Genomic DNA, 26,810 nt, shown 5'->3' with positions numbered 1-26,810 from the left:
GGTGAACCTTCGCTGCACTCCCTCAATAGCAAGAATGTCCTTCCTCAAGTTAGGAGACCAAAACTGTACACAATACTCCAGGTGTGGCCTCACCAAGGCCCTGTACAACTGTAGCAACACCTCCCTGCCCCTGTACTCAAATCCCCTCGCTATGAAGACCAACATGCCATTTGCTTTTTTAACCGCCTGCTGTACCTGCATGCCAACCTTCAATGACTGATGTACCATGACACCCAGGTCTCGTTGCACCTCCCCTTTTCCTAATCTGTCACCATTCAGATAATAGCCATAACATAACATAAAAAACAAGATTATCTGGATCATTATCACATTGCTGCTTGTGGGAGCTGGCTTTAGCATTTCCCACATTACAACAGTGACTGCACTCCAAAAGTACTTCATTGGCTGTAAAGCGCTTTGATGGTCGTGAAAGGCGTTATATAAATCCAAGTCTGTCTTTGCTTTCTCCCAAATACTGAAGCTGACTACTTCTCCCCATCCTGCTGGCAATGCACGCTGGGATTTGTAGTTCGACCATCGAGAGATGAAAAAACTACAACTCCCCGCAGGCATGGCGGCGGGGTGTTGGTGCGCAGGCGTGGTAGCCCGGCCGAGCCCCGCCCCCCTCAGTTACCCAGAATCCGGAGCGGGCCGCGGTTCGCGTCTCTCGATGTGATTCAAATGCAGGCGATTCAGCTCAAACCCGTCTTCGAGTGCCCGACATGGTGAGTGTGCGCCTCCGCCCAGCTCGGAGAGGGGCACTGAGGTGTCGGGCAATCCCCCGAGTGTGCAAGGGCCCAATGGATGCAGCTAGAGCCGGCGGGCGGCCGCACTTTGTTGTCGGAGGAGCCCGCCCGCCCGCAGCCTGAGCCGCTAGGCCGCAGTGTGGCGGCTCTCGCCCCCCCGGCCCATTGATTGGCTGCCCTGTAGCTTCCCCATTGACCAAGGCAGGAGCCCTGGCTCACCCTCCCAGAGAGACAGGTCAGGGCCCCCGCCAGTGTTCATGGAGGGAGATTGGAAGATTTCATTACTTTTTGTGTGGTGGGTAGGGAAGAGTGCAAAGATTTAAACTGTGTGAAGCTGTGAGCAAACCCTCCTTGCAACTGTGTGCTTCTTCAATGCGGCTCACACTTTTAAATCCCAGTGAGTCTGTGCCGGAATTAATAGGATTTGACAGCTCTGAGCTTTGTCTGACCTGGCCCTGCAAGCCCATCCTGCAATGATAGGTTGCTGACTTGGCTTGTGTATTGCTAAATTTAAGAGAAGTGCACTTTGTCTGGGGTGCACTTTCTCTCACTCTCTCTCTCTCATGGCTTTAATAACTGTGCGTGACATAATATTGCAGTGGAGTCATGTAAACTTCATTCAAAAAGAGGTGCTGTGGATTATCACTTTTACACTGGTATTCCTGCCTGCCCATGTGCTCGTCTCCCTCTTGCAGTTGAGTGCTAGTCACGTTAGACTCTATGTAATGCAGGCACCTGGTTGTTTAATAGAGTGCAAACATGGGGTACTGATTTCCTGGCTGGAGATTTCCACATGTGCGCTTGCAAGCCTGTGATTTTCTGAGCGAAAAAAACTGTGGGCTGGTGCGTGCAGGTGGAAAACTCTAGCCCCTGTGGTTTTAGGGACTGTTGGCCTTGCATGACATCATATTTTTGAGCCTAAATTGTATTAGGTTCCAGGTATGTTGTGTTTGAGCTGATAAATGTAGCTGGTAGAGGGAGAAAGGACATCTTTCATTAGCTGAACTTCCATAATGTAAAAACATCAATTACTTCTGTTTAAATATCTCATCAGTCTGGGCTATGAGTCTTCTCCCTAATGGTTGCAAGGATCCTACATGAAATGTGAAACAAAAACAAAATGTTAGAAATGCACAGCGGGTCCATCTTTATCACAAAAGAGAAAAGACAGGTTAATATTTTGGATGTATGTGCTTGGGCACCCTTGTGAATATGGACCCTAGCAGAAACTGGCATAAAATTGGTGGCTGTGCTGGAAAGCTGTTGTGAGAAATAGAAATCATGAATAAACCTGAATATGTTTCTGATGGATAGCACTAGGAAAATCAGTTTTCTGTAAAACTGGTTAGCTTTCTTAGCTGCTCCCTTAACATTGGAAGCAAAATAGTTTTGTGACATACATGAAATTGCAGGTGTAATGAAAATTCTAGAAATACTGCTGGATCAGGCAGGTTTAATATAGATAGTTTCTAAATTTTAGTAAATGCACAAAATAATGTGCAGGAAATGTAAAGGACACTCAATAGAATTGAGAACTAGAAAAAAGTCAAGTATACAAATTATCTGTGGCGTTGCCAAACTGCTTGGCTTCAGGATTGATTCCAGAGTTGATCAGTGAGCCAAGACTGCATTGTTGATTTTTTTAAATCATTGATGGGAGATCAGATTTTCAATTATATTTAATTGTACTTTGGAGAAAATCAATTCTGAGCTTATTTTTGGATTCAAAACAAATTAAATGCACTTCTCACTGCTATATCTGGATGCTGCATAGTTGTTTCTGATGGCCAGACTCCAGACTGGTTCTTGCCTGCCTTTGGTTGTGGTAGAATCAAATGTTATAACTGGATTTGACTGGAGAAAATATTTGGACATGTTTGCAATTTATGCAGCCTGCATCATGCAATTTGACATATTGTGATTGGTTGATGTATTGCAGTGAGGAACTCTGGGCCAGCTTAGTGTTATACTGCAACTGGATGCATTCAAACTTGCAAACCAAATTATTTTTTGTTGAGGTCACAGCTAGTTTGAAAATACTGTGGTGCTCGTTGGCAACCACATGAGCTTTGTGGTTCCTAATTATGCTACTCTGATCTGGTGCATGCCACTGCAGCTTCAGCGTGAGCCGACACAAATGTACGACTGGGTGACGTCATCAGGACCCAAGTCGCCGTTTGGAGCGTGGGCAGGAGCATCGGCAGGGGAACGGGAAGGTCGTGGCGCACTTGCGACGAGTGATCAGGGCGAAGGAGTGATGAGGGATCGTAGCTGAGATTTGGTGGGTGATCGTGACGGAGGTTCGACGCAAGTTTGGTGCGGCGGGAGATCGTGGCGGAGGTGCGGCGAGTGTTTTTGCGGGCGGAGGAGCGGAGAGGGATCATGGTGGAGGTGTGGTGAATGAGGGTATGGGGCCCAAAAGAACAGAGGGCCCAGGGGCAGCACGGGCCAGCCCACTGCGATATTTGTGCGTGCTAGGTCCGTGCAGCAGAGTAGGTCTCCAGTCATCCTGGTTAACCCTTGCCACTGGATAAAGGCCTAGCTGTGTTAAGCCCGTGTGCTGGCTGATGTGCAACGGTCACCACACGTTAAAAAAATCCACGCACAGGCATCTTCCACCCCCTCAATTGGAGTTCAGGACTACAACGTCGGGTCCTTCATTAAAACATCTGTGAACTCGTCATTCTCGTTCGAGGGACCGCCTATGATGATGATGACTCTTTGGAATACTTGTGCCTTAATAATTTCAGGAAACATAACAGAAACAGATGTCTGGAGTCTAATGACGCTAGGTTAGGTGGCATGGTAAGTACTTTGGATGGGAGCAGAAAATTCCAAAGGAGCATTGATGGATTAAGAGATTGGGTAAAAATGTGGTAGATGGAGTTCAATGTGACATCATCCACTTTGGACCTAAGAAATACGGACTTTGCCGAGGACTCTATCTCTGACATCTGCATGTAGCATGTTCTAGCTACCATATTAGGACATACTTTGTTTCTATAGCATTGTAACTAGAGATTTCTAAAATACCTCCACAATTTCCATGTGGATACATTGTATTATATGAAGGTGCTTGGCCAAATTTTAGCTTTAAAAATAAGTGTAATGACTATTGGATATTTTGATGAAGTAGTTTTTTTCCCAAGTAATTGAATTTTTCTTTTTCCATTCACAATAGCCCTAATCAAAGTCACAAATGACACCCTCTGCGAATGTGGTGCATTATCCGCCCTAGTACACCTCGACCTTCCGACAGACTTTGATGAGGCCCACTGCACCATCTTCCTCCAACACCTCTCCTCCAGCTCAGTGGGACTGCCTTTGCTTGGTCGCACTCTTAGCTATCCAATCGTAGCCAGAGCATCTCCAGCAATGGCTTCTCTTCTTGCCCCCCACTTTTTTACCTCAAAGTTCCTGAAGAATCTATTCTTCTTTCCTCTTCCTCATCTTCATACTGCCTCTTAGCAATGTCATCCAAAGGCATGGGGTCAATTTCTAAACGATACACATCGATACCTCCCTCAAACCCTCACTGCCTCTGTTGGCATCCAGTCCTCGCTGAGCTGCAATTTTCTCTGTTTAAATATTGGGAAGACTGAAGCCAAATCTGTTGGGACCCTGCGACAAACTCTCTACTGCGGCCACTGATTCTATTCCCCACTCGCCAGCCACTGTCCTGGGTAGAACCAGACTAATCACAACCTAGGTATCCTATTCAACTGAGTTAAGCTTCCAACCCCATATCCTCTTCATCGCAAAGGATGCTACTAACACCTCCTGTCACCTGTCTCCTTCCCTGCATCAGGCCATTTGCTTCTGAACCCTTATCCATTCCTTTGCCCCCCCCCAGACTCAACTAATTAAAGTAATTGGTAGAAAGTTTAGAGGGGATTTGAGGGGAAATTTCTTCACCCAGAGGGTAGTTGGGGACTGGAACTCACTGCCTCAAAAGGTGGTAGAGGCAGAAACCCTTAGCACATTTTAAAAAGTACTTGAAGTGCCATAACCTACAGGGCTACGGACCAAGAGCTGGAAAATGAGATTGGGCTGGCTAGCTCTTTGTTGGCTGGTGTGGACACAATGGGCCGATATGGCCTCCTCCCATGCTGTAAATTTCTGATATTCCAAAGCTCTCCTGGCTGGCCTCCCATTTCTATCTAGAAACCTCCGTTCATCCAAAACTCTGCTGCCTGTATCATGCCGCAGTGATCTGCTGCACCATGTCCCACTAGCTCATCGTGCCTGTGTTCACTAACCTTTGGCACCTCCTGGTCCCCCAATGCCTCAAATGTAAAATGTTCATCCTCGTGCTTAAACCCCTTCATGGCGTCACCCCTCCCCACCTCCAGCTCTACAACTCTGAGAGCTGTGCCTTCCTCCAATCCTCGCCTCTTGCGCGTCCCCCATTCTCTTCATCTCACCGCCAGTGGTTGTGCTTCTTCGGGCAGCCCTTTCCTGACTTGCCATATAACTTGTCACTGCTTGGAAGCTCGCAGGCTTTTTATTTACCAAAGCGTTTTAATAAAAATGTCAAATATTACAACATAAAGCAAACACAAATCGCATCAGGCCTACAGTAATGTCAATGTACTGATAAAGGGCCCAAATTTCCCCAGGAGTTGCTCCATTTTTTTTGAAGCAACTTGATTTTTCTGGAGTATCTTTTTAGTTGCAATTCTGGCCATTTAATTTGCGCCAGTGTAAGTGAGTTAGTTCGTTTTTTTTAGTTTAGTTTATTTTTCAAAAGGGGGCATTACCAGCCACTTATGCCTGTTTTGGCCATTTAAGCAAGATTAGCCAGCTAAAAGTTACTCCAAACTAACTTAGGCCAGCATAAGTGGGCACTCTTGTACGTTCAGAAAAACCTTGTGGTGACTTAAGAAATCAGCGCAGGCAGCCAGAGATAGGGGATGGAGGGGGGGAAGGGACCTTGGAAAGTACTAAACAGCTTCACAACAGCATTAAAGAAGCATAAATACATTTAAAGCACAAAGTACATTTGCACCAAGCACAAAAAGTAATAAGCAATTAATTAACATAAAAAATAGAAGGAACCCTGCACCTAAAGCACCAAGACCAAAGTAATAAGCAGTCAATCAATCAGTAACTAACACACACAAAAATTAGGGACCGCAGCAGGCGCCGATGAGGGAGCCCATTCGGCCAGGGCTAGGGACGGTGTGCTTTGGGCCCCTCCCACACAGCCTGCAGTGCGCATTCACAGATTCGGCCTGCCAAGAGCTACTACACATGTGCAGATGTTCCAGCACTGTTTTCAGAGCCAGGATCTGGCTCTGCCCCCAATCCAGTGGGCCAAGCTACAACACCACCGAGGAGAGTCTGGGGAGCGGCCAGAATCGGGAGGAAGATTTTCGGTGTGCTTGGAGGCAGACAAAAGCGCCGCACCTCGGGTGAGGGCGCCAGAAAAAGGGGATGGAGAAATTTGAGCCCAAAGGTCCCAGAAATGCCAGAGAGTGCATGGCAACCACAAGGTTTGGAAAGTCTCTGCTTAAAGAAAGAAAAGGAAGACTTGCATATATATAGCGCCTTTCATGACCACTGGACCTCTCAAAGCGCTTTACAACCAATTAAGTACTTTTGGAATGTAGTCATTGTTTTAATGTAGGAAACGTGGCAGCCAATTTGTGCACAGCAAGCTCCCACAAACAGTAATGTGATAATGACCAGATAATCTGTTTTTGTTTTATTGATTGAGGGATAAATATTGGCCAGGACACTGGGGATAACTCCCCTGCTCTTCTTCAAAATAGTGCCATGGGATCTTTTATGTCCACCTGAAGACGCTTAGGACGCAACCCCAGCACTACAACCACGGGCTTTAAGTTGGGCTAGCTGTGCTCATTTTAAAATCATGGCGGGAGAATGAGAGGGGAAGAAGCATCTACTTGGTGTGTACAGTAAATAATCCATTACTGGGATTCTGTTTTCGTCTATATCAAACAAAAGGTTTTTAATAGAATTATCCATGCCTACAAAACATTACACTTACCCGACTCCGTGTAGTCAGAGAATTATTTAAACGGTTGGTCCCAGTAGCTGGTCGGAATATTCCAAGGTAAACAGCCCCTTGTGTTAATCACCTCCCGAATTACCTGTACAGCCACCACCATTACTTCATGCTCAAACTGCTCTCTCCAGAAACAGCTCCAGTTTCCAATGATCAAATTTATAATTGTTCAGCTATGTATTTCTTTCAGTTCACATGGACTTAGTATGACATTTTCATACGCTCACCGTGATGTTCTATTGAAATTCTAATGCCACCGCTGATTTTGTTAACCAAATGCTAATATGGAAAGATACGGTGTAACCTGTTCACTGTGTATTTTGTATATTGCAAGACTTCCGTTTTGTAGTTAGTCACCGTGATGTATTTCTTGTAATCCACGGTTTAAATGTCAATTTTAATCAACACAAAGCACTTTTGGACTAAAAGTCACTATTGAACAAGTTTATAACATAGAATTTCTTTGGGATTGAAACAACCGTAGTTGGTACTGAATGTATGGGAATGGCAAAGACTGGTCTGCACTGAGGTTGATTGAGGTGGCAGTGTGACACAATGTCAAGTTTCCTGAAAGACATTGCATTTATGCCCCTGTCTGATCTTCTAGTTTTGCGATGTGAAATATAGCTGCCGGAGAATTTTTCAAAATAGTGGAGGTGGGGCAAGAAATACAAATGTTTTAGGTGCCACAGAATGAGTGCCTTCTCGAGAATGAAGTTGCTGCTGTGGTAGATTCATTTTTACTCTTGTTTGAAATGGACTAGTACCTGAACTCAAAATTTCCCATTACTGTGACAAATCTAAATTATGGCATTGTCAAGAAAGGTGAAGACTTAACAGCTTTGAGTCAGAAGGTTGTGGGTTCAAGTCCTACTCCAGGGACTTGAACACATAATCGATGCTGACACTCCAGTGCAGTGCTGAGGGAGTGCTTCATGCCTGGAGGTGCCGTCTTTCGGATGAGATGTTAAACTGAGCCCACGTCTGCCCCCTCAGCTGGACGTAAAAGATCCCACGGCACTCTTTCAAAGAAGCAGAGAGGAGTTCTCCTGGTGTCCTGCCCAATATTTATCCCTCAATTAATACCTAAAAAAACAAAATGGGTTACTGATCATTATCACATTGCTGTATGTGGGAGCTTGCTGTGCGCAAATTGGCTGCCGTATTTCCTACATTACAATCGTGGCTACACTTCAGAAGTACTTCATTGGCTATTATGCACTTTGGGATGTCCTGAGAACATGAAAGGCGCTATATAAATGCAAGTTTTTCTTATGTGAATGGAATAGATTTAAATACAGTGCTGATTAGGGTGCAGAAATGCCACAATGAGAGTGTTTGAAAGCTGTAGCTTGTAATAGGAAAAACAGAATGGCTAAATCTGAAATACAAAACGTAAACTTCAAAAGGGGGCCCCAGATTCTTTAGGCTGTGCTACTGAGTACTTGCAGTACATGTAATACACGATGCTTTTTCCCCATTCTGGTCTTGTGTACCATAGAAACCCTTTCAGTCCTTTAATAAGGAACTGCCCTGAGTGACTCGACTCCTTTTGTTGCCTTTGGTGTGAAAGATTTGCCTGTGCTCCTGAGAATTTGGTTTTGGATTTGAAGACTTTAAATATACAAAAATGAAGCTTTCAGACAGCACCTGCTGTAACCATGTTTTTTTGGCTTTGTGCTAACAAACTACTTCTAATTTCAGGGCAGGGAAGCCTCCACCAGGACTTCATTTGGATGTTGTGAAAGGAGACAAGCTAGTAGAGGTGAATACTTGAGTTTTATTTCCCCTTGGGGGGGGGGGGGGGGGGGGGGAAATGTGGAAATTGGCGTTTCGTATTTCTTCATGTGAATGTCACTGCAGTTGTATTAATAATTGTGTCTGATGCTAGGAATCCCTATCAAACATTTACCAGGGCTGTGCCCAGATTTTGAATGAATCTCATTTGTACTCATGAACTGGGAATACTGTTGAAAGCATCTTCCAGCTTTGAAGTGTAATCTCTGAAGCCGAGGGTTTTTCCTTGGCTACGTTGCCAAGCAAGTAATCATCAACATCCACGGCGCGACCCTGGACAACATGGACCACTTTCCATACCTTGGGAGCCTATTATCAGCAAGGGCAGACATAGACGACAAGGTTCAACACTGCCTCCAGTGCGCCAATACAGCCTTCGGCCGCCTGAGGAAGAGTTATCGAAGATCAGGCCCTCAAATCTGGCACCAAGCTCATGATCTACAAGGCTGCAGTGATACCCGCCCTCTACATATGGCTGAGATGTGGGACATGTACAGTAGACACCTCAAATCGCTGGAGAAATAGTACCAACGATGTCTCTGCAAGATCCTGCAAACCCCCTGGGAGAACAGATGCACCAATGTTTGCGTTCTCAGACAGGCCAACATCCCCAGCATCGAAGCACTGACCACACTCGACCAGCTCCGTTGGGCAAGCCACGTTGTCTGCATGCCTGACTAGACTCCCAAAGCAAGTGCTCTACTCGGAACTCCTACACGGCAAGCGAGCCCCAGGTGGGCAGAGAAAACATTTCAAGGACTCCGTCAAAGCCTACTTGATAAAATGCAACATCCCCACTAATAACTGGGAGTCCCTGGCCAAAGGCCACCCTAAGTGGAGGAAGAGCGTCCGGGAGGGCGCTGAGCGCCTAGAGTCTCGTCGCCGAGAGCATGCAGAAAGCAAGCACAGGTAGTTGAAGGAGCGTGCAGCAAACCAGACTCCCCATCCACACTTTCCTTCAACGTCTATCTGTCCCACCTGTGACAGAGACTGTCATTCTTGAAATGGACTGTTCAGTCACCTGAGAACTCACTTTTAGAGTGGAAGCAAGTCTTCCTCGATTTTGAGGGACTGCCTATGATGATGAGATAATCTAGATGATCTGTGGATGTAAATGGCAATTAACTATCGGAAGAGGTGATTTACTGTAAAACCACTAATTGTAAACTAGTATATGGTAATGTGCTGCAAATTTAAAGTTCTCTTCCTCCTGTTTAAATCACTTCATGACCTTGCCCCCACACCCCCCATACTCTCCATTGTCTCTAGCTTCTTGTACTTCCCCCTCCTCCGTATGGCCCACCATTGGCGGCTGTGCCTTCTGCCACGCTCTGGGATTCCCTCCCTAAAGCCCTCTGTCTCTCCACTGCCCTCCTGTCCTTTAAGATTCTCCTTAAAAAGCACTTCTTTGACCAAGCCTTGGGTCAGCCTTGCTAATACCTCAATCTTTGTTTTGGCATCCATTTTTTTGATTACGTCTCTGAAGCACTCTGGGATATTTTTCTACATGAAAGATGCTATATAAATGCAAGTTGTTGTAAACCATTTGCTCAGTTTACCCATTGCAGCCACTCGGCTAGATAACTGCAGTGCATGGCATTTTGTACTTAAGATGATATAGGAGGCACGCACCAGATACTAACCTGGCTATCGATATCTCAGCTCTGTTGTAGATCTGAGACAATCCATGATCGTTGGGTCCAAGTGGTGCTAAATCAAAGCAAGCCATGAGGTGTTAGCTCAGCGTGCAGAGAAACACCATGGGTTATAACTCAGAGGCACAGTGCTCCTGCACTTAAATATAGTTAGAAATCCATAAGTTTACATTATTTGCTGGAGCCGGGCATCACGCAGCGTGCCGTGTGAGTTGGATTTTTTTTCCTCGCCCTTCAACTCAAATTTTTTGTGTTGGAAATTGCTGGAAGTGCAAATTGATAATGGTCAAAAGAGCACCTGCGACCTTGGTGAATGATGGGACCAATAGTCTATCTCCTTAACCAATGAAATTTAAAGATATTATGAAAGAAACGCAGCAAACAATGGAGGAGGAAATAGTGTGAATTAAAGTCAATTTCGATACAGAAAGAAAATAAAGAGTGGGAAAGAAAGATTGCATTAAGAGTGAGAGATAAGGGAGAAAAGAAAGAGAAAAAATTAAAACATTTCACCTTTTAAATTAGGGGGAAAAAAGCCTAATTTTCTACCTGTAGGAATGAGACTCTACAGCTTCAATTGTTCCCTCTCTGGGCCTCCGAGGTTGAGTGCCATTGCTGGAACATAAATCTTGTCATTAATAGGGACCTCAAGTCATCAAAAAGCAGCCCTAACTTTCTGCGGTGAGTTTCATTCGTATTTACGGTGCAAATCCAGCAATTTCTTGACACTCGTGGGGAGATTGACGGCAAGGTCCTGTTTTTCGTGAGGTACCGGCGGGACAAATTGTCCGGCAACTTGTGACGATTCACAGCTCATACGTATCTCTCCCTCACCACACATTGTTGAATTTTTTTGAATGCACTAATAACACCGAGTGCATTAAGCTCGCCGTTATTTTCCCAACACATTCTTTGCCAATATTATCCCAAATTGCTAAAAATTCGACAAACCTGTTATTGGAAAATACCTTCCAAGGCTTAAAAAGTGCTGTACTTGGAGTAAAATGCAAATATTGTCAACTTTTATTAATTCTTTGTCAAACTGTCTCGTGTGGCCTTGAATTTTACCATTTGTTACCATGATCTTGTTTTTTTTAAATTTGTGAACCGGATCAGATAAGTTGTAAGTAATAATACAAATCGTAATTACGCATTGGTACTTTTTCTACAGAAACTCATCATTGATGAGAAAAAATACTACCTCTTTGGAAGAAACCCTGATATATGTGATTTTACCATTGACCATCAATCATGTTCAAGAGTCCACGCTGCATTGGTCTATCACAAACATTTGAAAAGAGTTTTCATCATAGACCTGAACAGCAGTAAGTGCTATTATATTGTATATTGCAAGTATTTTATGAAAAAAGTTTGCAACGGCCAAGTTTAAGGAACTCGTGTTTCAAATGTGACAAATTTGAGAGGCTGTATTAAATGATAGTGAGCTTCAGTGATTCATATTTGTTAACTGATTAAGTAAACTAAATTATTTTTTTTTTTAAATTGGGAGTCCACCACCCCAAATGTGCTAGCTTTTATCTCATTTGAAATATCAGAGAGTCATGGTTGCCTGCCTCTAAACATGTGACAACACCATTGCCTTCTGCAGTTGAGACCTCATTGACACAGTCCATGGGTAAAGTAGGATCATCTCTTACGAATGTTCCCTCTACTGCTATGGAGACTTTGGAGTCCAAACTCCAACCCATTTGAGAGTGGTTACAGGCAAATGGTAGAAGGACTTCAAAACAACATAAAGTCTCACTGTTCTATGTTCACATGTGAAACATTTTCAGGGCTTTGGGGAAAGAGCTGGGGAGTGTAACTGATTGTATAGCTCTTTCAGAGATCTAGTACAGGTACAAAGGGCTAAATGGCCTCCTTCTATACTGTATAATTCTATGCTGTTAAGAATTGCAAAAATTGAGCTTTTGTCAATTTCTCAGAGGTCTGGCCCCTCCTCCTAATCTGAGGAAGGACGTCCTTGCTATTGAGGGAGTGCAGCAAAGGTTCACCAGACTGATTCCCGGGATGGCAGGATTGACTTATGAGGAGAGACTGTATCGACTGGGCCTGTATTCACTGGAGTTTAGAAGAATGAGAGGGGATCTCATAGAAACATAGAAAATTCTGACGGGACTGGACAGGTTAGATGCAGGAAGAATGTTCCCGATGTTGGGGAAGTCCAGAACCAGGGGTCACAGTCTAAGGATAAGGGGTAAGCCATTTAGGACCAAGATGAGGAGAAACCTCTTCACTCAGAGTTGTGAACCTATGGAATTCTCTACCGCAGAGAGTTGTTGAAGCCAGTTCATTGCATATATTCAAGAGGGAGTTAGATATGGCCCTGACGGCTAAAGGGATCAAGGGGTATGGAGAGAGAGCAGGAAAGGGGTACTGAGGTGAATGATCAGCCATGATCTTATTGAATGGTGGTGCAGGCTCGAAGGGCCGAATGGCCTACTCCTGCACCTATTTTCTATGTTTCTAAGAAGACCTGATGGCGTTTTCCAGGCATAGTAATATTGCAATATTGGCTTCAAAACTTGATTGGTAAGGAGAAACACTTGGTCTTCTGTTTCTGATATAGGTTGATAAGCATTCTCCAAGTACTGCCCACAAACTAGTTAAGAACTTAAAATGGAGCAAAGGATCTTATTTTGGATACCTAAATCCAAGTTTTATTTTACCGTTTTTAAAAAAAAAAACAATATATCCAGTACCTATTTTTGTCCATTGCACCACTGTTCCCTATAATTTCTTTTGAGGTCGCGCAGCCCATTCAAAGTACCGCGCATGCGCGGGACCTTCAGAGGGCCGCGCAGTTTACAGGGAGCATTGCGTCGCACCAAGTGTCACTAAAATGTCTTGTTACGGTTCAGTGTCACACTTCAAACAGAAAATGTAAAGGAACTCCGGGAATGGACAATACCAGAGCCAGAATCATTGCCGATTCTAATGAACTCTGTATGAATGAGCTCACCTTATGTTTAATTAACAGCAATTAAATGTTGTAGCCTTAATTGAACACACAGCTGCACTTTAGCAGAAGAATAATGCATTGTGTTTTATAAAGATATATAAAAATCTAAATGTTATGTACCTGTCCTCATGAAACTGCATATGCTAACATACCATGAGCAGCTCCAAAGAATATTTTTCAGTCTATATTATAAACAACAGACTAACCCTTGGAATACTTAAGTTGTAACCTGTACCAGAATGAACATTTCTGTTTCTGACTAATCTTTATTTCATGTTTGTGAGCCTTCACTCTTCCTTTTCTGCAACACTCTACCTTGGCCATTAATTTCCAGTTTACTATCTTTTCAAATGCTTTTTGAAAGTTTCAAGTTGAACGTACGTAACACTGCATTTCCTTGTCCAATATGGCAGTAATACAGCTTCAACAAAAAATTCAGTTAACCGTGATCACAATTCCAGAATGACTGCTGGTTCTCTTTACAAATGTGTTGAGCTACATTTCCCCTCGCCCCCACCCATTTTATCACCTAAAATTAATTTGAACATTTTCCGTGCACTGATACTTTGAGATTCTATAGTTGTGAGGTACGTTGCTTGTTTGTTTTAAATCAAGATCTACGTTAGCCATTTTTCTTGAGGGCCTGGTATGTTGCTTGTTTGTTTTTGAACAGGAGTTACATTGGGCACTTTTCCATCAGAGAATCTCTTCCAAATATGTTGCATTTTTTTAAATGCTACTTGTGAATGTGTGTTGTCAGGGCCTGTTGCTTTGTGTGCTTATTTTGCCATGGTGCAATAATTTTACCATTACCTGCATTTCCTCTTGCTGATTATCTGATCACTGACTTCAGCAAGTTACCATCCTCCTCCTCTGTGAAGACAGACAAGAATAATGGTTCAAAAATTCAATTTCTTGTATCCCAATTTCAGCTCTAGCTGCACACATATTTGTGAAAATGTTGGTTCCCACCTTAACCCAGCTACCTTTCCCTTTTATTACTACTTTACCACAATTTTCCTTTCTGTCACTCAGTGTCAGCTGTGGCTCAGTTGGTGGCTCCCTCGCCTCTGAGTCAGGGACTTGAGCACACAAAATCTAGACTGACACTCTAGTGCAATGCTGAGGGAGCGCTGTACTGTCAGAGGTGCCGTCTTTCGGATGAAAAGTTAAACTGAGCCCCCCGTCTGCCCTCTCAGGTGGACGTACAAGATCCCATGGCACTATTTCGAAGAAGAGCAGGGAAATTATCCCCGATGTCTTGGCCAATATTTATCCCTCAATCAACATAACAAAAAACAGATTATCTGGTCATTATCACATTGCTGTTTGCTTGTGCGCAAATTGGCTGCCGCGTTTCCTACATTACAACAGTGACCACACTTCAAAAGCGCTTTGAGACATCCGATGGCCGTGAAAGGCGCTATATAAATGCAAGTCTTTCTATCCCAATTGTGTTGATCTGATGATTTTGTATTGGTGCAATTGGGAGTTGCACTTGGATATGTAGGGAGGCACAATGTAATCAATTCTGCTGGGTGAAGAGTAGAAGGGAAGTGATAGATTTGTTGAAAAGGCCTTCATCTTTTCTTTGAAATGGGCTCAATTATCAGGAACCCTCTGTCTTCCTTCTCTTCCCTTCCATCCCCCCCCCCCCCTCAAAAAAAAAAATGTGGAAGTGTATGTTGCAGGATATTGTGCTATAAATTGGTTGAGAGCTAAACTAACCCAACTAATCATTTATTTCTGCATCAAGTACTTAATTAGCATACCAGCTAAGTGTAAGTAATTAATCTTTGCAGCTCATGGGACATATCTCGGGCACCTTCGCTTGGAGCCCCACAAACCACAGCAGGTTCCCATAGACTCCACGTTGTCATTTGGAGCTTCAACGCGAGCGTACACGCTACGAGAGAAACCACAGACGATGCCATCTGCAATCAAGGGTGACGAAAATGCTGCGGAAGATGATGAACTGAAGGGGTTGCTGGGTTTGCCTGAAGAGGAAACAGAACTAGATGTAAGTCCAGGTTTAGATAAGCATCTGTATCCATTTCTGCTGAGCAACATGGACTAGTTTACGGAAGTACATCAAAAATTCTTTGAACTCTACAATTGAGGTCGTTCTTCTATGGCAACAGTGGGTTCGTGTAGATGGGTATAGAGTTATCGAATTATATAAATATTGGTGACATTGGTTTGATAACATTGTGTAATGCTGAATATTGACACCTGTACACCTGTACCACTTTTTGAGCTCCCATTTCAAACAGTATAGCAAAATGTCATATACTTATCTCTCTAAATATACAATTTTGTCCACCCATTCTAATCTGTTAGCCCTGTCAACAAAAAAAACTTTAACCTGTTTATTTATCCTTTGCGTTTCTGTTCCCACCAAAGAGGGAGGGGAATTTTGTGGTATGGTCTTCTGTGCTTCATAGGAACAAGATTGAAACTTGTTTGGCAATCCATTTTGGAGGTGGGAATAATGTCTTTGTCAATTTAGTTTATTAATTAAGCAGTTCTATGTGAAGAATGCATTTTCAAATTAAATTGACAGGATATATCTGTGAAATTGCATGCATTTTTTTTCTCCCCTTAGAATCTGACAGAATTTAACACAGCTCATAACAAAAGAATATCTACACTGACGATTGAAGAAGGAAATCTGGAGATCCAGAGGCCAAAACGTAAAAGAAAGAGCTACCGGGTATCATTCAGTGATGATGAAGAGATAATAAATCCAGGTATGACCATCTTTAAACTTCATGCCATTCCCTCAATTGAAAAAAATGATTTACAACTTGTGAATCTGACTTGCACAGCCTGCACTGCCAAGCAAGGGTGCCCATAATGAGATGTAGCACAGGTCAGCTTGTGTGCTACTGCCATGAACATGTATCTGAATGCCCATGTTAGAAGAACACCTATGCTGAAGTAGTAAGAGCAATGCTTCCTATATTGGGTTGGGTGGCTTGTCATTTTCTAAAGCAAAAGAGGGAGAGGAATTTTGTGTGGTTTTATGTTTCATGAGATTTACATTTGTGAACTATTACTTAGAATGCACAGCACCAAACAGGCCATGTCGGTGTTTATGCTCCACATGAGCCACCTCCCACTCTATTTCACCTCACCCTATCAACATATCCTTCTATTCCTTTCTGCCTAATGTGTGTATCTAGCTTCCCTTTAAAAGCTATTTGCCTCAACTGCTCCTTGTGGTAGCGAGTTCCACACTCGCCACTCTGGGTAAAGAAGTTTCTCCTGAATTCCTTTTTGGATTTATTAGTTACTATCTCATTACAACAGTGACTACACTCCAAAAGTACTTCATTGGCTGTAAAACGCTTTGAGACTTCCGGTGGTCGTGAAAGGCGCTATATAAATCCAAGTCTTTCTTTATATTTATGGCCCCTAGTTTTGGTCTCTCCCACAAGTGAAAACATCATCTTTACATTTGCCTTATCAGACTCTTTCATTATCTTAAAGATCTCTATCAGGTCATCCCTCACCTTTCTCTTTTCTAGAGAAAAGAGTCTTAATCTGGTCAATCTTTCCTGATGGGTATAACCTCTCTGTTCTGGTATCCTTGTACATCTTTCTTTTAATCTTCTCCTGTGCCTCTATATCCATTTTTATAATATGGTGACCAGAACTCTGCACAGTGCTCCAAGTGTGGACTAACCAAGATTTTATATAAGTTTAACATCTTTGCGTTTCAATTCTATCCCACTAGAAATGATCCCACTGCTTTGTTTGCTTTTTTATGGCCTTATTAATCTCTCTACTTTTTAGTGATTTGTGTATCTGTATCTCTAGATCCATTTACGTCTCTTTCCCATTTAAACTCTTATTTTCCAAGGTGTATGTGGCCTCCTTCTTCTTCCGACCAAAGTGCACCACTACACACTGATCTATATTGAAATTAATTTGTCAATTACACAGCCAATTGCAAGTTTAGTAATGTCTTGTATTTTGTCAGTCTTCCTTTGTATTAACTAAACTCCTTAATTTGGTGTCATCTGCAAATTTTGAAATTGATTCAACTCGTTTGTCGCTATAGTGTGGTTGTCTCAGTTTAACTTTTGTGAACCTAGTAAAAATCCTTCAAGCTCACATATATTGAAGGTAAGGGCTGTGTGAAATATAAATATGTCCATGCTATCAAATCACTGAAATGCTGTAAGGAAATCCTTTTTAACTCAAATTACCGTTTGTATCTGGACACAATCGTAACATTGTAAGCTACTAATTTTTGTATTCTAAAACTGCAAGAATATACCTGCAATTATATAGTTGTTTTTAACAAGCACATTATCTGGAAATAATGATGCATCTTAACTAAAGTAACAGGTGCAAAAACATCACTGAGAGATCATGCCCTATATTATAAGACCATTGTAACTTGGCTCCGTGGTAGCACTCTTGCGTTTTGAACCAGAAATTTGAGAGATCTAGCCCCACTCCAGGGTCCTGCGCACGTAATATAATCTGATACCTGAGTGCAGCCCCGAGGGAGTGCTGCATTGTCTGAGGTTCCTGTTTTTTAGGCGAAAGGTTAAACCAAGGTTGCGTCTGCCTGTTCGGGTGGATGTAAAAGCTCCTGTGGCACTATTTGAAGAAGAGCAGGGGGTCCTTCTGCCATTCTGGCCAACAATTGTCTTTCAACCAAAAACATTAACCAATCATTCTCGTTGCGGTTTAAGGGACAAATTAACTCATATTTGCCAAGTGACTACACTTGGAAAGTAATGCATTGTCTGTGAGGCACCTTTTTAGATGGCCTGAGCTCTGAAAGGTGCTATATAAATGCAAGTTTGTTTGTTCTTGTAGTCTGGAACTAATGCTATTTCTTTCCTTATCCCATCCCCTTTGTAGAGGATGTTGATCCTTCAGTTGGTCGCTTCAGGAATATGGTTCAGACAGCAGTGGTTCCACTCAAGGTAAACTAAACCAACACTTTGTTTTGTTGTAAATTGTATTCAGCAGTGAAATGTTTTGAGTTCAAGTTTTAATGAGCTCACTGTTACTAATCACAGCCCATAGAGTTTACTGATTATCAGCAAAGTATGAGAAACATGCTTCAAAATTTTTAAAACTTAACTTCCTGTACCCAATAATTATAGCAATTGTTTAATGATGCCGTATTTTGCAACAGCCACTAGTTTTGTAAAACGCTTTGGTATTTTTGATGGGAGACACATATATAGAATACTGGTTTTCAAATATCATGTTTCTTGAGGTACTAAATGTTACTATTACAAGCAATGTTCCCCCTAATTTCTTTCTGGGTGTGCGGCCCATTCAAAAGTCGGTAGGCGGCCTGTGCGGAACCTCCAGACAGCTGCATAGCTTAGCAGGAACGTTGGTTACAAGATTGGTTGCTCTTCAAGTACAGGTTGGACCTCTCTGGTCCAGAAACATCTGTGGTTCGGCATTAGCTGGGCCTGAGAGAGAGGAGGGGTTATTTTTTTTAATGTTTCGATTGGCTGGAGCGGCTGTCAGTGAGTGTGTTCGGCGATTGGCCGGAGCGGCTGTCAGTCAGTGATTGTGTGCACGGGTGCTGAGGGAGCCGCCCACAGGCTGCCAGTGCGCACGTGCACACACAGGAGGCTGTGCTGCTGTCGACAGGTACCGGTAAGCATGACCTCCCGTGGTTCGGAAAATTCTCTGTTCAGGTCCCGAGGGTGTCGGACCAGAGATGTCCAACCTGTAAAAGCATCACAGTATTAAGCATTTTTCACACTTTGCTGCCGCACAAATATTGTTTTACCGAAGGAGCTAGCCTTCCTGTATCATGAATTCTTCAATGTTATGAATGAGAAAACCCTCTGATGTTGATGAATGCAAAAGGAATATTGTTTCCAAAGTTTAATTGTTTTATTTATTTTTGGGGGGAAACTACAGAAAAAGAAGACGGAGAGCCCCAGCTCACTAGGTCTGGACGATGGAGTTGCACGGCGTATGCAGAATTTCCCATTCAATGCTGGTTTATATGGTGGTCTCCCTCCAACTAGTGGTGATTCTGCATCTCAGCTACACGGCAATACAATGGGAACGGCAATGATAGGAGGACTGCCCATGCCGTTCCCAAATCCTGCCCCAGAAGTGGACTTGGCACCAGCAGTAGTACCGGCAACTGTGACTATAAACCCCGTTCCCAACCCTGGCGTGTTCAATGCAGAATCTGTTAACGAGCCGAAGAAAAAGAAGTATGCCAAGGAAGCTTGGCCTGGCAAGAAGCCTACTCCATCACTGCTTATTTGATCATCTGTTCCTTTTTTTAAAAAAAGAAATAAAGTCACCTAGGATTTGAGGACCGAGAGGGGATTTCTTTTAATTCTGTTAATATGCCTAAGATTTATATGAGCTTTGTACAGATGTTTGTACAGTTGTGTAATAGATTCACAGCCTTTTCAACATTTACTGTTAACTGCTTTTTACCTCTAACCTGTATTTCAGTGTAAAATACGTACAGCATTGCCAGTTTGTTGGACTAAAGTCACATAAACTATTTTTCTGCCATTTGTGCTTTGTTTCAGTGTCTAGAATAGGACAATCGGTGAGGGGCTCCACATTTTTATATCTGGCTTTCTGAATTAGTAGGGAAAACAGAGCACTGAAGTTACCTGTGCACTGTATAATTAGGGCAAGTGATTTATTATTGCTTAGATACATCCTGAAACTGTGATTTCCATTGCTTCCGTGACTGTATAAAATTGAAGCACTTGGATAGCAAATTGCACTATTTGTGGTAAGTGTAGAAATTTGCAAGACCTTACACGAAGTCCAAGTACTTTCCCTATTTATGATTTACTCCAATCGGTTACTGAGTGATCTTTAACTGGTTTCCACAATTACAGTTTGGCCCATTTTGATCACTGCGTGATTCTGTTCTGGAATGAAACTCGCTGCTTACAATATTTTATAGACAACCAGTTTCTAGAACCTCATCTTTCAAACTATTTTAAAGAGAAATTCATTCTTAAGGCAGGTAATTTTCCAAAGGGCTTTATTCTTGTGTCTGTGTTTTTGTTGTGAAATGAAAGCATTGTGAACATTTTTGCTGTGTTTATTATGAAACGGTCAGTTGTGAAATTAAAACCACTCAATTTTTTTGGAAAAAAATTTAGCCCGTCAAAAATTACCTGCATCGGTGTGTGCTGAAAGGTCTATTATTATTACACACAAATTGTTAGGATTTTTAAATACCTAGGCTAACACCAGTGTGCCTTTTGTGGGACGATGAATTAACATGAGGACAAAGAGTTCTTTTTGGTGTTTTGTGTGTGGCTGAGGATGTATTACTGATTTTTCTCCCTTTTTAATGAACTTTATGAAATATAGATCAAATGATCAAAATCTGAAGTACTTAATGGAAAGAGTTCATAATCTAGGCTGACACTCCAGTGGGGATAGATGCACTGTCGGAGGTCCAGTCTTTCTGATAAGGCATTAAACCAAGGCCCCCTTTGCTCTCACGAGTGGACGTAAAAGATCCATTGTACCATTCCAAGAAGAGCAGGAAAGTTCTGCTGGTGTCCTGACCAACATTTATCCCTCAAACAGACGATCTAGTCATTCATTTCATTGCTGTTTGTGGGATCTTGCTGTCCGCAAATCGGCTGCGGCATTTCCTACATCACAACAGTGTCTACACTTCAAAGTTACATCGTTAGCTGTAACTTGGGATGTTTTGAAGTCATTAACTGCAAGTTCTTTTTAAAATAAATAAATAATTGTTGAAGAAAATAAAAGTGCAAAATCATCAACTCAACTGTTTGAGTTATATGAACAGCTTTATCCTAAAGATTTGTCGTAGTCAATAAAATCATGATTACTAAATCAAGTATTTGAAATCCTATAAATTGGGCTCTTCATTTTTATGATCAAGTCAAATCAGTTTTGATTGGCATTAAGCTTCAATTTTGACCACCTCTATCTGGAAGTTAATCATTGCAGATTTTAAAAAAAACTGCAACTGCTGTAAATTTATTGTTTAAAAGCTGGAAATACGAACCATGTCGGTCCGCATCAGCGAGAGAAAGGGGAGGTTAATGTTTCAGGTGAAGCCCTGAAATATTAATTTTGGACTTGTGCATTGCCAACCGTTTCAGATTTTATTTAACATGATTAATCATGTCTTGCCCAGACTGGTTGAAATTCACCACCTCATCCCAGAATTTAAAATGTTCTAGTGATTTAGAACAGAGCGGTCGCTAAGAGGCATATCCACTGCCGGCACTGAGTTTGCATCTTTGTGTCTTTATGCAGAGTGGAATTTTATGAGAAATGGTCTAACAGGAGAGAAACTCTCGTTCAACAGAGAAGCTTTGAAATACAGACTACTTCTATTTATGGAAGAAACAAAAATGAAACTTGCTCTTTGAGACAGAAGTGGGGGATAAGTAGCCCCAGCCCAATGTTCAGTTTTACGGCTGTGTACTATGGGAACAATCCATTTGTACTTGAGATATCCAACCAAATTTTTTTAAATTGTGATTTTGAATTTTGATTGATATAAAATATCACAACCTTGCATGAAGAACCCCATCTTCAAAAAAAACAAATAGGATTGATAATGATGTGAATTTCTGTAATTCCTGGTAATTTGGGACAGGTTATGTTTCTGAGGCCATATTTTGATTTCACTTTTTTCCAGGTTTATTGGACCTCCTAATTGTTGTTTGCTTGGAACCCTCTCCCTGGACGTGTACTTAATGTGGGAAATTGTTGGTGCACTGCACTGTTCTTGCAGTTTTCTGCACTTGGTTAAACTAGCCTGTAGATGAAGTGTGGATGGCAGCACACTGCATCTGTAGTTTTTTTTAAACTGCAATCTCGATGATGGAGTACAGGGTGAGAAAATCGAGAATAGTGATACGACAAAAGTACTAGGCATGGGTGAAAGGAAGAGAAAAGCATCTTTGAAGGATGTACTATTATCTGCTGTAACCTGCAATGTTCACCAGTTTGGTCCAGAGCTCTCTCTGCTTCAGCACTCATATTCTGCCCATGATCTTTTATAAACTTGCTTAAAAGTGTGAGATGCCTATATTAGTTTTTACTAAGTTTCTCAGAGTGGGGCAGGACCCTCTGGGAGGGGGAAGCCTCGCTATGTTGCCCAAAAGTTGCAAGACTGGATCAATTGCACAAAAACTGGCCGGTGCACTCAAATGTGAAACCTAAAAAAGCTAGAATGGAAGGGGAGGAGATGATGCAAAATAAAACCAAAAGACTTAATGCTTTATATAGTATATTACCTGCATTATTATCTGCTTGTTTGCTTTCCTGTTTTTCACTTGACCAAATCTTAGATATTTTTTGACCAACAGCTGTAAATGCACATGTGTTACATCACCTTCAATCTTTTCAGCCCTCAATTTCAGTATGGCAGCTTGTGTGATCTCTAACACTATTTTGTGCTTCAATGGTTGATTGATTGTAGTTTTTTTTTTTAAATACTGTAGGTGTGAGGATGTGGGGTGGCCATCACTGTAATTGGTAGCTAACAGAATTATTTTTGTGTATGACCAATCTCCTTTTGAAAATACAGGACGATACATCAAGGCATTATCCTTTGTTTTTTCAGCAGGCTTGTATTTGGTAGAGACTTTAAATTTTTGAGAATAAATGTTATTTTATGTAAACTTGCAATTTCAGTTTTCTCATTCAGATACGAGATGAGGTCAGTTACAAATATGTAGGTTGGTCATAAGTTTGTTTTCTACAAAAACCATGAGAAAAAGTTAAATGCATAACTAAAACTGTTACTACCTTCAAATTCATGATAAGCAAACTGGAGCAGAAAAAAATTACTGTTGTATTTATTTGAGGATATCTGCAAACCTTTTTGGGACTAGGAAAGAATTTGTTGTGTGGTACTTGGCACAATAGGCTTACTTGCTCAGGACACTAAAATCTGAATTATTTGCCTATTTCCAATGTAAGCATAAACTGACTAGGTTTATATAAAAACATTTTATAAAATTGTGGCATTGTTTGAGTCCCATTTATTTGCAATAATACCATTTGGTGTCCTGATGTACAGTTGCAAGTTGATAACCAATTGTAGCATTGTGCTGTTTCCCTTTTCACACTTTCACTGATGGAATAAAATGTCTGTACTAAAAGATCATGATGCAATTGATCCATTTGTACAAAGATTGATTGATTAATTGTGTAATTTTGCAAATAAGAAAAAGGTACAGAAATGGGTGGTTTGTAATAGAGTTTGAAATTTGGTTCAAGAATTTATAAATGAACATTTGTTCTTTGTATAATCCTACATTATTTGTTCTGTACCATTATATGACCTGACCTCAAGCACTTTGAGTTTTTGCATGTACTTACTATTGCAGGTTATATTTACATTGGCTACTTTCTCCTGAAGTGCTGAGACGCTTTTGAGATGGCTAAAACGTTACTGGAAGAAAACAGCTAATACAGAAGCACTATATCTTAGAAACTGAGTTACTGATGCGGTTTAAATATTGTCATTTGATTATCTTTTCAGCAAGTGTTCAACTGCAAGCATATTTACACTCAATAGTGTTATGATATGACCACTTGCTTTTCTGTTCCAACCTGTCCCCAAATGGCTACATTTTGAAACAAGTTTAAGATCAACGCTTGCAAGTGATGCTAAATCCAATAGAATAGACTGGAAGCCCGATGTCCCAGAATATATACAGCTAGGAAAACTTCAATTATGGTTTTGTAAACTCTACCCAATTTGTGAAACTAGCTTTCGTAATGAAATATTTGTATTTCGAACTTGATTTGAGGATCTTAACCAGTCTACTCTGAATTCAAAGTCACTTAATTGAAATAATTGAGAATTCGATTTTTTTTTTTGAACGAAATTCTTACTTTCCTATGTTGCTAAATTTGAAATATTGCATAATTCAAATATTTTAGTGCAAAACAGCAGAAGTTTAAGAAGCAGGCTGCACATGTGATTAGAATAGAATAATAGTCTTATAGCACAGGAGGCCATTCGACCCATTGTGCCTGTGCCGGCTCTTTGAAAGAGCTCTCCAATTAATCCCACTCTTTCCCTATAGCCCTGAAAATTGTTCCTTTTCAAGTATTTATCCAATTCCCCTTTAAAAGTTACTATTTAATCTGCTTCCACCACCCTTTCAGGTAACACATTCCAGATTATGACTTTGTAGTGTTTAAACTTTAAAAAAAATCTCCATATCCATACTGGTTCCTAATCTGTGTCCTATGGTTACTGACCGACCTGCCAGTGGAAACTCTTTTTCCTTATTTACTCATCAAAATCTCATCATTTTGAACACCCCTATTAAATCTCTCCTTAACCTCTGCTCCAAGGAGAACAATCTCAGCTTCATTAGTCTTTCCATATAACCGAAGTCCTACATCCCTGGTATCATTCTGGTAAATCTCTATGCCCTCTCAAAGGCCATGACATCCTAAAGTATGGGGATTAGGATTGGACACCATACCCCACTAAGGACAAGCTAGTGACTTTAAAAAAGGAGCAGACCTTCCTTGCTTTTGATCTTTTATTAATTCACCAAAAAATTAGGATTCAGTAACCCTTTAATCATCGCGACCCATCTGAAAGTTGAAGCAGCAGTGCGAGTGCTTGGCTAGATTATTGAGTGGAATGAGGGCTGGAGTACCAGAGAAACTGATGAGCAAAAGAGAAAATTGTACTTTATGAAGCCAGCAATTTTCCACAAGGTTTTAATAAGGAGACTGATCAGTTTGTTGTATTTTCATATCAGTTCAATTCTGTTACATAGTTCATTTAGGTTGTTGTACACTTCCCACAAATACTTGTACTTGATAACCAGCTATACAATGTTCATTGGTGTTTCTAGAAACTGTGTGTGGGTATACTTATATTGTTTTTTGTTGCAGATGATAAATTGCTTTTTAAACAAAAGGTGAAATTGCTTTTTCCTCCATTTATTAAAACCTGCAATGGGACATAAAAGTAATTTGTAACTGATGGGAAGGAAAAAAAGACCTGTTACACTGAGTTTCATTTACTGTGTTTTTATAGATTCAGTTTTTATAAGTAAACCAGTTATTTTTGTATATTTTTCAACAGTTGTTGGGGATTGTTAGTCATAGAAATTTAGTGAAAAATCTGAGTGAGGACCTATTTGACAATTTGACCTGTTATTACAATAAAATATAAACACAAGTACATCTCTCCATTAAATGTGTGAATGTATAAGGTATGGACATACCTCATGCCCCATCAATCACTGGTGCCATCTGTTGCTTGGCTCTCAAACAATCCATGATGAGCACTGAATTGGAAAAAGCTAGAAAGTACAACAGGTTAATCAATAATTAAGATGACATTTGGGATTATCCCAGTCTTCAGAGAAACAAATGCTCCCTCATTCCCCCATCAGGAGGGATAACTAATAGGACAATTTAAACATAAAGTCTAAAATGTAATAAAACCATAAAATAAACTTACAATCTAAATCAATGACCTACAATGTTAACTCTGCTCTCTCAACAGATGCTGCCTGACCTGCTGAGTATTTCCAGCAGTTTCTGTTTTTATTAGATTTCAAGCACCCACAGTAATTTGTTTCTGTCATAGTAGAAAAGAAAGACTTGCATTTATATAGCGCCTTTTGTGACCACCAGAAATCCCAAAGCGCTTTACATCCAATGAAATACTTTTGGAGTGTAGTCACTTGTAATATAGGAAACGCGCCAGCCAATTTGCACACAGCAACTTACGTGTACCTGACAGTAAAGACAAGGCCTCGGTTTTAACGTCTCATCCGAAAGATGGCGCCTCCCACAGTGCAGCACTCCCTCAGCGCTGCACTAGAAGAAGGAAGTGCCAGTCTAGATCCTTTGCTCCAGGCTCTGGAGCGGGACTTGAACCCACAACCTTCGAGTCTCCAAGGCGAGGGTGCTACCTACCCGCTGAGATACAGCTGACACTAAATCAGATACTTTTATTAGTTTCAGAAAAAGCTTTCGTCCATTTAGAACTGAGATGAGGAGGAATTTCTTCTTCTCAGGTTTGTAAATCTCTGGAATTCTCTGCCCCAGAGAGCTGTGGAGGCTGGGTCATTGAATATATTTAAAGTGGAGATAGATTTTTGAATAATAAGGGAGTGAAGGGTTAGGGGGAGCGGGGCAGGGAAGTGGAGCTGAGCCCAAGATCAAATCAGCCATGATCTTATTAAATGGCAGAGCAGGCTCAAGGGGGCCAAATGACCCACTCCTGCTCATATTTCTTATGGTACCCTCCAAGTCACACACCATCCTGACTTGAAAGTATATTGGCGTTCTTTCATTGTTACTGGGTCAAAATTGTGGAACTCCCTCGCTAACAGCACTGCGGGAGAACCTTCACCACAAGGACTGCAGTGGTTCAAGAAGGTAGCTCACCACCTTCTCATGGGCAATAAATGCTGGCCTTACCAGCAACGCCCACATCCCTGGAATGAATTTTTAAAAGCCAGCCGACCTATTTCCACTTGCTCTTTCTCCGCCCCCCACCCCCCCCCCACCCACCTCCACACAAACATTGGCCAAGATTGGCTCGAAATTGAGGAAGACTTGCTTTCACTCAAAGTGAG

The 26,810-nt window shown here is 41.6% G+C and overlaps 1 protein-coding gene and 1 non-coding gene across 2 annotated transcripts; both read left to right on the top strand.

Annotated features, from left to right (window-relative positions):
• The first annotated feature begins 630 nt into the window (after positions 1–630).
• Positions 631–19,740, top strand: ppp1r8a (protein phosphatase 1, regulatory subunit 8a). Its single transcript, XM_070898417.1, has 7 exons — positions 631–725; positions 8,482–8,542; positions 11,401–11,554; positions 15,015–15,232; positions 15,818–15,962; positions 18,094–18,158; positions 19,123–19,740. The coding sequence occupies exons 1-7, from the start codon at positions 682–684 to the stop codon at positions 19,480–19,482; spliced, it is 1,047 nt and encodes a 348-aa protein (XP_070754518.1). The 5' UTR covers positions 631–681; the 3' UTR covers positions 19,483–19,740.
• Positions 10,201–10,360, top strand: LOC139280449 (small Cajal body-specific RNA 1). The gene has a single exon (XR_011596701.1). It is a non-coding gene; the product is annotated as a small Cajal body-specific RNA 1 (non-coding RNA).
• Positions 19,741–26,810: the final 7,070 nt, after the last annotated feature.

Source organism: Pristiophorus japonicus, chromosome 14 (genome assembly GCF_044704955.1).
Source record: "Pristiophorus japonicus isolate sPriJap1 chromosome 14, sPriJap1.hap1, whole genome shotgun sequence".
NCBI lineage: Eukaryota > Metazoa > Chordata > Chondrichthyes > Pristiophoridae > Pristiophorus > Pristiophorus japonicus.
Note: the sequence above shows the minus strand (reverse complement) of the source record. Positions and strands in the feature narration are given on the sequence as shown.